General features: G+C 31.2%; 1 protein-coding gene across 3 annotated transcripts; it reads left to right on the forward strand.

Moving 5' to 3' along the window:
• Nucleotides 1–8,343: 8,343 nt before the first annotated feature.
• Nucleotides 8,344–13,079, forward strand: LOC132945181 (uncharacterized). Of its 3 annotated transcripts, none has more exons than XM_061014859.1 (10): nt 8,344–8,638; nt 9,473–9,709; nt 9,864–10,067; nt 10,151–10,264; nt 11,020–11,139; nt 11,235–11,381; nt 11,640–11,687; nt 11,775–12,010; nt 12,076–12,253; nt 12,325–13,079. In XM_061014859.1, the coding sequence occupies exons 2-10, from the start codon at nt 9,475–9,477 to the stop codon at nt 12,444–12,446; spliced, it is 1,404 nt and encodes a 467-aa protein (XP_060870842.1). In that variant the 5' UTR covers nt 8,344–8,638; nt 9,473–9,474; the 3' UTR covers nt 12,447–13,079. The 3 variants fall into 3 exon arrangements, with proteins under 3 accessions (XP_060870842.1, XP_060870844.1, XP_060870843.1); XM_061014861.1 differs by having other exon boundaries at nt 8,346–8,638; nt 11,235–11,375; nt 12,325–13,076; XM_061014860.1 differs by lacking the exon at nt 8,344–8,638 and having other exon boundaries at nt 9,134–9,709.
• Nucleotides 13,080–13,851: the final 772 nt, after the last annotated feature.

The following is a 13,851-nucleotide window of genomic DNA, read 5'->3' on the forward strand; positions in this document are numbered from 1 at the left end:
TAATAAGTTAATTGTAATTTATCTTATAACTGAGTTAAAATAAAAATTAGGATAACTATTAACTTTAAACTTTTCAAATGTTTTCTATTAACTTAACTTAATTCGATTAAAAATGATCATTAACTTGCTCAGGCATGCAATTAAATATGAATTTATTTGGATACCTATACCTAAGAGTCTCAGATCTCAGATGTATAATTTCCATCATCTGTTACGCTATTACACATATTTTGAACGTTCAATTCCAGCGAAGGCTACAGGCACGTTTTATTACTATAGTCGAATGATATTATACATGATATTATTATTTGCTGTGAACACATCGATCGTAGTTAATTGCTATTATACGCATTATGTAACGTGCAAACAATTGCCATGTGCAAACAAGTAGCTAGGCAAGTACGAACATTTTTAATCTTTTTACTCAATCACCGTGTACTTTTATTATACAATATGTTTATTGAATTTCTTGTTATGTATCTATCTACATAATACCTATTGCTCACAAACTTTAATGCACGTTTTCTAGATTTTGGTCTAAGTTACGGGTAACGTTAAAAAATATATATTATATCATATTATTTAATTTACTAATGAAGTTTTTTTTTACTTATCTTATATTATGGACAACGCGAAATTATTTTAAGCCGCTTGCAATAAACACGCGCTTCTAAATAATTTAAAATATCCACGCTTAATAAATTAGATGGGTATCATCGAAAATTCCAGTAACCCATACCTACTATAATACGTACCTCTAAAATATAATATATACATATATATATATATATTGTTGTCATCAGCCGCGTGCATCAGGATAATGGCCGAAGTAGCGAAGTGTACGCATCGAAAACATATTATATTCCATAGCGTCGACGATACTCATCTACCTCGTATATGTTGTGCACAGCTAATGACGCGTAATCTATTTTTTACGGTTTTTGAACGACGACGATCAGGAGTGACGTCGAGATCAGTATCTAAACGGTAAAATCTTTCGAACACACGTTATAATCATCGTCATGTATACCGAGGCGGTTTGTAAAATATGATATACCTATATATACCTACCGTGGTGCGAATGTGCCTTGCACACACAGGTAGCACATATAATGTGTGTAAGTATGTACGTATAATATATATCTATACGGCGGATAAATGGGTGTTCGCCGTGTGCGTCCGCGATGACGAGAAACGATCAATTTTATTACACCGCATTTTTCGCGTAGAAACGTCGGTAAACTCGGGAAAAAAATCCACGTACGACAACGTCCTGGCCGGTGTACCTACCCATAGTACCTACATACGCATCGCGATGATAATAACGCAAACCTCGGTATAGGTTATATGGGTTTAGGTATATTATACTACATTATTATACAGTGCACTCGCTCGTTGCAGTGCAGTAGTCGTACCGTAGACTTTTAGCCGGCTGGGTACATCTTGCGCTCTGCACACCTTCAACGCTATTACTATCATTTCGCGTGTGTAAAGGGATGTACACACGAACTGAGTCCCTTTGAAACCTTTTAAAACAGTGTCGCTACTAGATTTTGTGGGGCCTTGATGCGAGAAATGTTATTGGGCCCCGGTGGCCTGTACTTGTACTCCAATATAATGAAAAAATGTTAGTGCCGCAGAGGTAGACCTCTAATGCAAGACAACATTTATGGCCCACAATTTTTAACATTTTTCCAAGCAGTATAGTAGTAATGTTGGTTTTACTAAGTTCATCATATTTTTAAACACATCTCCAATAAAACATCAGTTATCAGTAGTCAATAGTAGACAAGTAAATTAAAAAGCAATTAATTTATAAAACAAAATGTAATAGGTACCGTGTTCATTTTTCTCGATTTTAATACAACATAACATTAAAATTTAAATAACAAAAAATAAACTATCAACAAATATTAGACAATGATTTTATTATAAAATTTTTTTCTTTCTAGCCTTCATATTTACAGTCGTTTAACAATTTTTAAAAATCAAGTTAATTTGTCCTTGATTTTTCAATATTAAATATACTTATGTCAGTTAATCTGTCTAGTAAAAGTTGAATTCCGAAGATAGTTTTTTAACAGTTTTAATTTGGAAAATTACCTTTTAGCCGTAGTTACAGTAAGTGGGAGACTTAAAAATATAATACAAACAGTAAAAATTTTGCTGTAAACTGTAAAGGGATGAGATAATTTTCAATAACAAAAAATGTCAATTTTTAAATTGTTTGAATTATTTGTTTTTTGAATAATATCAAAATAATAATATTTAAAATAATATCAATCTATTATAGAATGTACATTTTCCATTTGATTTTCGAATAATAACTTATAAAATTTTTCTTTTTAATGATACCCCCCCCCCCCCCCATTTAAACATAAAATCGGGCCAGAGAATGCAATGCATACTTTGTGACCCCTATTGTTGTGGCACTGTTTTAGAACGAATAGAGTCTCGATAGATGTTTAAAGGTACGCACTAATAATACTTATCGAGTCCCGTGAAATTTCAAATATAATACTTATCGAGTCCGTGTTTAAAATTATAGTAACTGCAGTGATCCCGTCAAACTTCAATAAAAAAAACATCTTCCTTCCCAATCATACAAACTAAGTATCAAGTCTGCGACTAAAAATTCTACAGGTATGGTTAAAAATCGTTTTTTTTTTACTGTCAAATTTGAAAATTTTATTCAGTTGAATTATAATATAATATAATGATAAATGGATATATAAATGTATAATATTCGGTTGTTACTCGTTTGTAAATAAATAAGATAATGAGGTAGGTATATATACCTACTTCTATAACGATTACATTTAATTTTAAGTATTGGTAAAAATGTATGAGATAATCTTTGTGCGTATTCAAATTGTTTGGGTGATTCAATTAGTATAGTATACCTACGAAATGCACCGGTACTAATAGCTAGTATACTCATTCTATAATTCACGAGAGCGCGCTTGCAAGTGGATTTTATGTTAAATATTTTCGGGTAGTTGCTAGTCACGTGAAATATTAGTTATGTATAATAGTATTACAATATGATAGCAATATGATATACTTATGATGTCAATCGACGATCGGATTAAAAAAATAATTATGATTATAATATTATAGTAACATCGAGAACGCGCCCAGAACCGTCACCGTGTAGGTACTCACGCGGACTCCGATGATTATGACGTGCTCTGGAGCAACTCGTGTCAACTATACCGGCGATTACCCCGGACCCGGGTACAATACCGACATGTAACTGCGGTAACCTGCGGTGCGTACGGCACCGGCGGGATGACGAGTGACGCGTCCCACCTCGCGCGTATAAATCATTTGGCCGCGTGCGGACGATTAATTTTAACGCGTTTCTTGTTTATTTTTCTTTCCGACCCTCGAGCGCTGCGTTATGATAATAATAATATTATTACTTTGGTGCCTACCTACGCCACGATAATTAATCACCGTTGAGTTGGACAATTTTTTTTTTATCTACCCATATATTATTATGTTATATTGCCGCGAACGACCGCGGTATAAAATACGCGCGAGCAGGGTAAATTCCGTCATAATTTATACTGGCCGCGCATAATAATATGTAATCGGATACGCGTTGTGGATTTCTCGCGATTTTTCCTTCTTATTTTTAAACGCATGGGTACAACAGGTATGTAGTACGCAACGGCTACGGTTGGCGAACGGAAAGACTTTCGCGACGATTTTACCGGAACCGTGACGAGACCACTACATTTATCATAAACGATATAGCTAGAGAGGTCACCGCTCGTTATCGATCTGCGAGTACCTAAGTGGTTTTTCCGATCGGAGTTTGATATTTTCCATTCGTTGGCTCTCGTCCGTCGAACCCATCTCGTAATACCTATACGATGTTTGTCGAATTTCGATTTACTATTTTAACCCCGCGTACCCCATAGTCATAAGCGTGAGCTGAATTTCTAGAAGTGTAGTCATACATAAGTAGGTACATAACACATTAACACACACACACACATATTATTATGTATAAATATTCATATTCACAACCTAAGTTATAAAAACTAATTTGGATGGGGCAACCTCATTTAACTACATTTACCATAGTAAGAAAGTATTTTATGATTGACTATCAATTATCATGATAATAATATATTAAACATTGAGGGGGGAAAGTTCGCAGACTAGTCAAGTGCCTACCATGACAAGTGCGCACGCTTATGCCTATAGTGATTATACTTTAAGGACTGTTATACTTTTTTGCGAACGGTGACCAGTAACTATAAATATTTTTTATCTCGCATTCCCACGAAGAGTTTTTCAAAAAATGTCTATTATATATGGATAAACATATATGTTGGGTATCCGCATAGTATTATATTATATGGTTGTATTTATATATAAATATGTCTTATGGATTTCTTATATATGATAAGTTCAAATTTAAAGCCTCTCCTAATGTGTTCCGACCGGATTTATTTGTATTATCTAAATTATATAATATCTCATTAGATGTTTCAAGTGTTTTGAGGCTGAAACCGACCGTTCGATTCTTATTTTATCGTACAATTGATAAAACAGTGAATTTCCAATGATATAGTGATTGGCGGAGTTGGTATCTTATGAACCCATGCCTAATCCAGAAAAGGCGCGTACACACATAATGATGGATTTGTCGATAGTATTATTGTGAGGTTGTTGTCCTCGATAAAGCCGTTGACAATTTCACCTTTGAAGAAGCCGTTATATCTGATGCACAACTCCAACTTTTACAGTGCCCATTTACGTCGGCTGTTCAGTGGACATGGGTATAATATTATAATTTATATTCTATTATATGCATGTTTATAATATGAACGGTTATTCTTACGTCTGAGATTGTGCGTTATTAATTGTAAATGTGTCGACGGCCGATCGCGAAGATATCATGATGAAGATTTTGGCTGCACATAATACTATAATAATATATCGATGCACAATGATGCAATATGTAGTTGCTAAATAAAAAGGTTTCTTAACCACCTGTCTATTGGTGTTTAAGATATATTATAGTTTAGTGCATCTTATAGGCTATATATAGATTATGCACCGCGGTAACATGGTTTATTTTCATTTACTTGACTTTTTCATGGTTTTCATACATTTAAATACCGAATAACAAGCCCAAACACTGGTGGACTCACACATAGTTTATTTCGTCTAGTATGGAATTGAACGATAACTTAAACAATTAATGATATTATTATCTCTTACGCGTACCTATATATTAGCATCATAATGATTTGTAAATTACATAACACCTAATTTCAACTATTGTATATAATATACTTAAACGTAAAATCAAATGTTGGTACAAAAACTTTTTTTTTTTTATCTCATGAATATATTATTATAATCACGAACGCGAGTTCGTCTAATAAGGTTTATATTCGTATATATTATACTAATTGGTGAATGCGCCCATAGTAGAATAATATTATGTACACAGTACACCTATTGCCACCTAAAATATCTAATGGCGCGAACATATATTATCATATACACTGCATGTTTAATGCAGCGTGGGCGCTATTATGAATATACAAGAACAATCGAGTTTTTTATTTAAATATAATAAAAATCACGGTTCACTGTGCATTATTATTACCTCCATATGTTTGTATTTATTTTGTTTTAAAATATGTTTCATAATTTATATATAATATATATAAAACAAGTAAAACAAAATAAGTACACCTATAATAGTGTGCATATTATTTATACCCATATACATTATATTATTATACCTATGTATAGCCGTGCAGCGTATACAGTACGCGTTATAATAATATTATATAGTGGTCATTATTTTCGATGTAATTTATGTGCGTACAGTAGAATGGAAATGGTTTACAACTCGTAAATAATAATATTTTATCGTTTCGAATAGTCTTCGAGCTATTTGAATAAACACTGTTTTATTAACACCATATCCACTACATAGGAATATGTATACAATATTATATGTGTGTTTGCACATACGCACTAATTTATTCATCACATTACGGAACATATTATTATCATGTGTGTGTGTGTGTGTGTGTATACGTAATCAACCGTACTCGCGCCACCATTGCCCAATAAAAATACATTTAATTGCAACGAAATCCGTTCGCCGACCTGTTCAACGGTACCTATATATATATATCATATTATAATATTTGGGTTTGAACCGTTGTTTATTTTTTCGGTCGTGTGTACGGGGAAAATAATTGGTGATGCTTTGGTGTTGTAGGTATACGTGCGATGGATAATAAACAAAAAAGAAATAGACACCGAAACCGTAGTTTGCGGACTCGGGGACGATTGAGTCAAATAATAATAAGCCTCAATATAAATTGCAAGGCTGGGCAAGCTAACAATTTTTTTTTAGTTGTTAAGTGAAGATATTTTAAAATAATTAAGTTAAAAGTTACTCATATCTTTTTCGTTAACTCGTTAAGTTAAAAGTTAATACGTTAATGGTTAATCTTTAAAAAGTAACTTATCAAGTTAAAAGTTCATTTGAAAAAAAAGTTACAAGTTTACTAACTTAATTTTAACTTTTAACTCGTTAATGCATTAGGTAAGTAGGTAACCATTATGCCCAAACGCCCAGCCTTGATAAATTAATAAAATTATACGCATATTACACTCATATTCCCAATCGGAAATTTATGACTTACGCCGACACTCACAAAGGGCGTAGTACTGCGCCTGTACTGGCTATCCAACAGTTGTCTGGCCCTTACGGGCACATTACTGGCTGAAATGTTAGCCAGTACTACATAAGTACTGAAAAACCATAGTACCGGCAGCCAGTATTGACACAGTACTGACATACTAGCGGCACCGAATGATCTGTGAGCCAAGGCCAACCAGTGTTTCTGGTAGTTGTGCCGACGTTGGCGGAATACTGGCATATTACGGGCCCCACACGATATGTGAGCAAAGGCCAGTCTATGTTTCTCGTGGTTGTGCCAACATTGGCGGAGTACTGATATATTATGCGCTTATTATTTTAATGGGGAGCAAAGGCCAGCCAGCGTTAATTGTAGTTATGCCCAAGCGTTGGCGAAATACTGGCATATTAAAAAAAAATAAAAAAACTACTGCCTTTAGAAAAAATATATTTCTTACTCGTTGGATAGTTATACAAATGCATCATTGTTATATACACACACTTTAGTTTATGTAAATAGATTGGAAATGAAACACAATCCAGTAAATTATTATTGCAACAAATTATTAGGTAGGTAATATTATATACAACCAAAATAACGACAATATACACACATAAATACAGAAAAATATTTATGGATATTTCAAAGGAAACATAATATGTATATTATACGTGATCTACGTAGTGTTCTGTCGACATTTTTTCGTTTTGCCTACCGACTGTATTTTGACATTATTTAGTTTACAGTTTAAATAATCGATAATATATATAGTATTACAATAAGCCAATAAATAATAATTACAACCATTACACATATGATGTCGGAATACAATTATTTTATTTTATTTAAGGAATAATAATATTCATAGTTGAAAAATGAATACTACAATAATAATAATATACCTCCTAATAACATGATTAATAAAATATAAAAATAAACAGTTATTAGTTATTATTTTATTTTGTTCTACTCTATAATAATATTATAATATCCTAGGTCGGGCGACATAATTATATATTTATATTTATAATTTGATAAATATTTATTAATAGATGAATTAACATCACGGGCTAAGATAAATATAAATGCATACCCGTTTTCAAAAGAGCTAACCGCTTTCGCGACTGACGGCTGGCGACCAATTTCCCCCACTCTCGCGCTCGATAGTGTACGAATAACTTGCAGTCACGGATTAATATTAATATGAATCCGTGCTTGCAGTTTACATTTTATATTATTGGTGGGGAAATTCGCGGCGGCGGACGAAAATCCGTCGTGCCAGTGGTATAAGCATCAGTGGCCAGTGGGTATAAGTACTAGAGTCCGTGATTATTATCTATTATATTGGCGATTGAAAGCTTATCAACTATCTGGCTGGCGGGGGGTGGATCTGTAATGGGAACATGTAAAATAACATATAAATGATACACAGTGTCCCCGTACATATTATCACTTTCAATCGCCAATAGTATTATCTACACATCATACAAATTTCTATTTCCATAAGTATACTACACTAAGACAGCGCTAGCAATGCTAAAAGGAAAATATCCCCCCGAACTCCGCCTGTTGAACTACATTTCGTGGTCAACCCCCCACACCCTCCAACCTTATCGTGACCAGTCCTGTGTATGTATATCGTAGTTCGTGGTACTCCGTGGGTAATACCCATTATGTAATGGCATTATTTTGTTTTGTTTTCGGTACCTAATCGGTATACGCTGGTGGCCATCATACAAATACCTATTTTCGAGCCTATTTTATTATATCTGACTGAGTTTTGTGCTTTTGCTGTTGAAGAAAACAAGTAGACAAAGAAAGTGTTGAAGTACCTATTTTCGAGCCTATTTTATTATATCTGACCGAGTTTTGTGCTTTTGCTGTTGAAGTAAACAAGTAGACAAAGAAGTCGTAGACTAAGAAAGTGTTGAAGTGCAACGGTGCTGTAAGTAAGTTAACCTTTTAGAATCTATACTATCTTGTAAGTGTATATTATTATTTATAGTTATTACTTATTACCCAATGTAGGTAGTACGTACGTATATGTACATTGTAAGTAGGTATATATAGTTTTGGTATTTTCTATAGTTCCTAATTTTTCTAATATATAAATGAATTAAAGTTTAATTATTAAATTTAAAATTGTAAAATATTAAGTTGGAATGAAGAATGTTTTAGTACCGACTACCTAAATATAAATGTATAAGTAGGTTAGGTTATTAATTCTGGTGAAGTTTTTAGCATTACTAGAATTAAGAATAAACAATGTAGTATTTTCTTTCACGGATATTTGTACAAGAGTGTTACTGATGTTTTTAAATATCCTTGCAAATCAACAGAAATAGGAATAATGAAATTGGGTCAATTATGTAGAAGAAAAAGTATTATTTCAATAAATAATGTTTTAAAAAAATGTGTTCTTTTTGAGAAAGGCAGTCAGAGTTATGCAGTTACATTACTACATGATTCCTAAAACTATTATGATGTCTACTATACATATCACTTATTATTATATTTATTATTATTATTAGTTATTATATTTTAAATTAGAAAAAAAATTTCAATCAAATTAGCCATGCAAATTCTACCATATATATGATTATTTATTTTATATAATTAAGCACCTATACTTTTACAAAATATTGATATAGTTTTGTCAAATTTTAAAATTACAACATAAACAAATGAAGTATTTATTTAATTATAAAATAATTATTAAGTTATAATTTTATTTTTCATATTACATTTGTTATTTTATTTAAATATTCCATGGTTGGTAACAGGTATGGATTATAAGAAGAATACATCACATGTTGTAATACAATTTGATGATAAAACAATTGATGGTAAACATTGTATTGATCTTGTACCTATATCATGGACATATATAAAGGAGAGCAAATTGTATTGCAAATATCCTAGTAAAAAAGAATATGCCCTAATCGATAAGATGAACAAAAGTTTGTCTGATCCTAAAAAATCTTGGAAAGGCTTTGGTATCAGTATTATGACAGAAGCTAGTAAGTATATATCAACTTAAATTTTTGGTAATCTTATTAATTTGTATTCACATATTTAATATATATGTGTATTATTTACTTTCTATACTTAAAATATATATGCACCAGGTATTGTATTTTTAAGTTTTGCATCTAATCTCATTTTACATTTCAGGAAGTTATGAGCAAGGTGTCAGGCGAATGACTCTAGCATTTTCAAATTCAGTAATACATAGTAGTGCAGTTGAAGAGCCTAACAGTTCTGAAGATGAGTGTAATCCTAAAGAGCTATCTGGAAATGACCTTCAAAAACATTTGAAAGACATTTCATCTTTTATTAAATTGAATCCCACAATTACAGAACATAAAGCAAACTATGGTAGTTTTTATAATTAAACTATATTCATATACTAAATTACACTAAATATAATAATCAAATATTATCTATTTATATTATTACAGATAAAGATCAGTGCGATGCATCATCATCTGAAATATCCTCAGCATCAGAAAAGAAAAAAATTTTAACAAAAAAGAAGTCTTTGAAAAAAAGCATCTGGTCTGATCATTATTTAGGTAAGTTTCTATATTTATTAAGGACAAAGAGGCGAAATGGTTTATTTAGTTGAGTTGGCACAGTTTTGTTAAGTTTAAGGGGTCAAACATATGACTCTCATAGTTATCGTCTAAAAATTACTTTAAATAGACTAATTAAATTTTTATTGCTTAAGCCTGTGTTTTATAGCAACAATTTAGCGTATTTAGAACTTAATTTCATGTCTATTGATAATCTTTACCTAAGTAACACCCTAATTAGTTTATTCAGATTTAAACAAAACATTACCCAGTTGGATCATTTATATAATACACAGAGATAATGAGAATATAAAGATAATGTTAATTATTCCTGTGCAACATTTTAAGAAACAAATTGGTCTCAAATGTTGTATATTAGTTGCTATTCAAATCTGTAGATTATGTAAAATTAATATTTTTGACTTTTTTAATCTATATATGTTTAAGTTATTTATAAAAAAAAAAATAGATTTTTTCTAAATTTCAGTTACTATTTATGTATTTATATTTTGTTCTATTCTTTGCTTTAAAAAAAAAAAAATATATTTACTATGTAATTTTTCTTGATTTTCTCTATTTTTAATTAACTATACTGTTTATACTGAACTCATATTTTTAATCCCCACTACAAGCATTACGCTTATAGGGGAGTTTGCTGCTTGTATAATTTGTTATTTCTTTTGTATTTTGTTGTTTGCAAGAAATAAATTATTATTATTTATTTATATTATTATTAAATATATATTGTTTTACAGATGGACAGCTACACTCTGACAATGAATCATCTGAATCATCCTCGATGTCAACTGAAAGGCAATTATTGTTAACGGGAATAAAACCTTCGAAGAAAATGGTTCGCTCTAGCCATAAATCTGGTGAGTCATGTAATTGTCGAAGAAAGATAGTAGATAGTAGTTTTTTAGTTGAGTTATGCAGTTGTATCAATTTGTTTTTCAATATATTATTGTAGATGAAGATAATATACATTCTGATGCATCAATTTCTTCTTTAATGTCTACGGGAAAAATAAATTTACTAAGAAAAAAATCTTCAAAAAAAGCCCAGTCTTATGAAAAACTAAATTTTGCAACTGAAAAAAGACTTGTTGATGGTAATGGTAATTAATATTATTATAGTAATTATATAATTAATTTTCCTTTTACACATAATAAATTCAGTTACTAAACTTGACTAAATTTTTGCTTTCAATAAATTATTGTTATACATAATATTATGTACTTCACATATTAATTATGGTTTTTATTAATTAATTGAATCTAAAAATTCTAAATATTTAGTTTTTTTAAAATTAGATAATATTAAATAATAACAATTACTGTATAATTTATAATAATAAAAACATTTCTTCTTGTAGCTACATATGCACCAAATAAGAAACATTGCCCAACATGTGGTCGCTCAGGTATAAATAAATACTACATAAACATTTTAACACATACAGTATCTATATAGTGGACTGTTAAATTAAGCATTGTACTATTTATTTCAGATAATGCTGTAACAGTTACTAAATCCGATTTAGAATCACTCAAAAGAAGTATTGAATATCGAATTAAAGAAGAAGGAAAAATAACTCGAGCATTAATTGAAGTTCCAAATAAAACTACAGATATTGAAAAAATACTTAATGACAATATGATTATGGATTTGCCCAAAACGACTTTGGAAAGTTTCAAAGATTTTGAGAGACAGTTAGAGTCTGACATTGAACTTGTAAAAAAATTGGTGAATACTTATAATTTGTGAATATTGTAACTAATTCATTTTTAATTTGTATTGTCAATTTTCAGAAATGTTTTATCGTTCTAAATATGAAAACCTCTTCAAAAGTAAGTGATAACTTAACAGCAGTTATTCCTAAAATAATCTGTAAAGAGGTTCAACTAATGTACAGTGCGTTTGGAAGGGAAATGAATGGCCAAAAAAAACTTAATTTTTCTTCTACCATCACTTATAAATACTTACTAGGTATACTTTATATATAACATTTGTAACTGTTGGTCAATCCTTTTTTTAATTACTCAATTTTTAAATTCCAGAAGCACTTATTACTAAACATGAAGGTGTAAAAGGAAAAGACATTTCGAGTATTTTAAGCCGTTGGTTTTCGGGGGCTAAGGACCGCGAAGGAGGGAAGAAACTTAGAATGAAGAATGACTGAAAAATAATTAATTAATCAAAAAAATGAATATGGCTTAAATAAAACTATTATTTTATACTTAATACTTAAATTAGTTACCTACCTGTTTTTCTTATATTACATTTTACTCCAAATAAATAAATAAAAATCTTAAAGCTCAAATACAGTGAAACTTTCATGTAACAAACTTCCATTTAACGATTTATTTTTGAGAACCTTGATCTTCATTGTTAATTATGCGTTTATTCTATGTAACTCATTCCTCTCTGTAATACATATTTATTTGTTCCACTTTCCTCCGAGACTTTGTTAAACAGAAGTTTCACTGTATGTAGTTATTTATGAGATAATTTCCAAGATCAACCTTTTGAAAGTAACAAAATAGAGGTGCAAATATTTATTATACAGAATACAGTTATTACCCAGGACATAATGTGTCAGTGTCATAATATATGCATATAATTATCTATCGGTAAGGGTAGTCCACTACTGGTAAAGCCTTATTAACCCTGACATATAACACTACTATGACTAACAGTAACATGCCAGCAGATTTAGGCAATATACTTGGCATAATATACTGTCATGTCTAGGATAATAATATTTTACCAGTACTGGTTGGTACTGGAAGTACAGTACTGACCAGTACTGGGAGTACAGTACCGATCAGTACTGGGAATACAGTACCGATCAGTACTAGGAGTACAGTACCGATCAGTACTGGGAGTACAGTACCGATCAGTACTGGGAGTACAGTACCGATCCAGTAATGGTAAAGCGTTATCATCCCAGACATATGACAGTACTGGCCTAACACCGGCGGTCAGTAGTGTGCCAGTATTAGCCAGTACTGGTACAGTATTGCGCCCGTTGTAAATTTCCGATTGGGTTATAGACCATTTAAAAAAAAAAAAATACGAAAATTCATCGAGATTGTTGTGATAATACTATAAGCGTGGTAACTATATATATGAAACCAGTGAAATTAAACGGAAAACTAGGGAAAAGGCCCTTGTCCAGAGATAACCTTGACTATAAAATATTGTACACAATATTATGTCATAAATATAATATACGTTATTGAGCGGTTCGCACAATCACCTCATCTGCAGTCCTGCATATACCGCGCGGTGCACGTGCATTTCAAAACGGAATTAATATAATATGCAAATACACATATAGGTACGTATAATATTAATATTATGTTATACCGATGCCGAAAACCGTTTGCATTAATTATTATACCTGAGGTTATGATAATAATATTATGACGATCCGACGATATCTTCCAAGACTGGCGATTTTATATGATTATAACTATAACGCTCTCCGCCAGAGCCCTAATCGGAAATTTTGGGGACCAGGGCCAATATTTTGGCGGGGCTCCTCAAACTATAAATTCAGTTTTTTTTTGCCATTTCGTTTT

The sequence above is a fragment of the Metopolophium dirhodum genome, chromosome 5 (genome assembly GCF_019925205.1).
Source record: "Metopolophium dirhodum isolate CAU chromosome 5, ASM1992520v1, whole genome shotgun sequence".
Lineage (NCBI taxonomy): Eukaryota > Metazoa > Arthropoda > Insecta > Hemiptera > Aphididae > Metopolophium > Metopolophium dirhodum.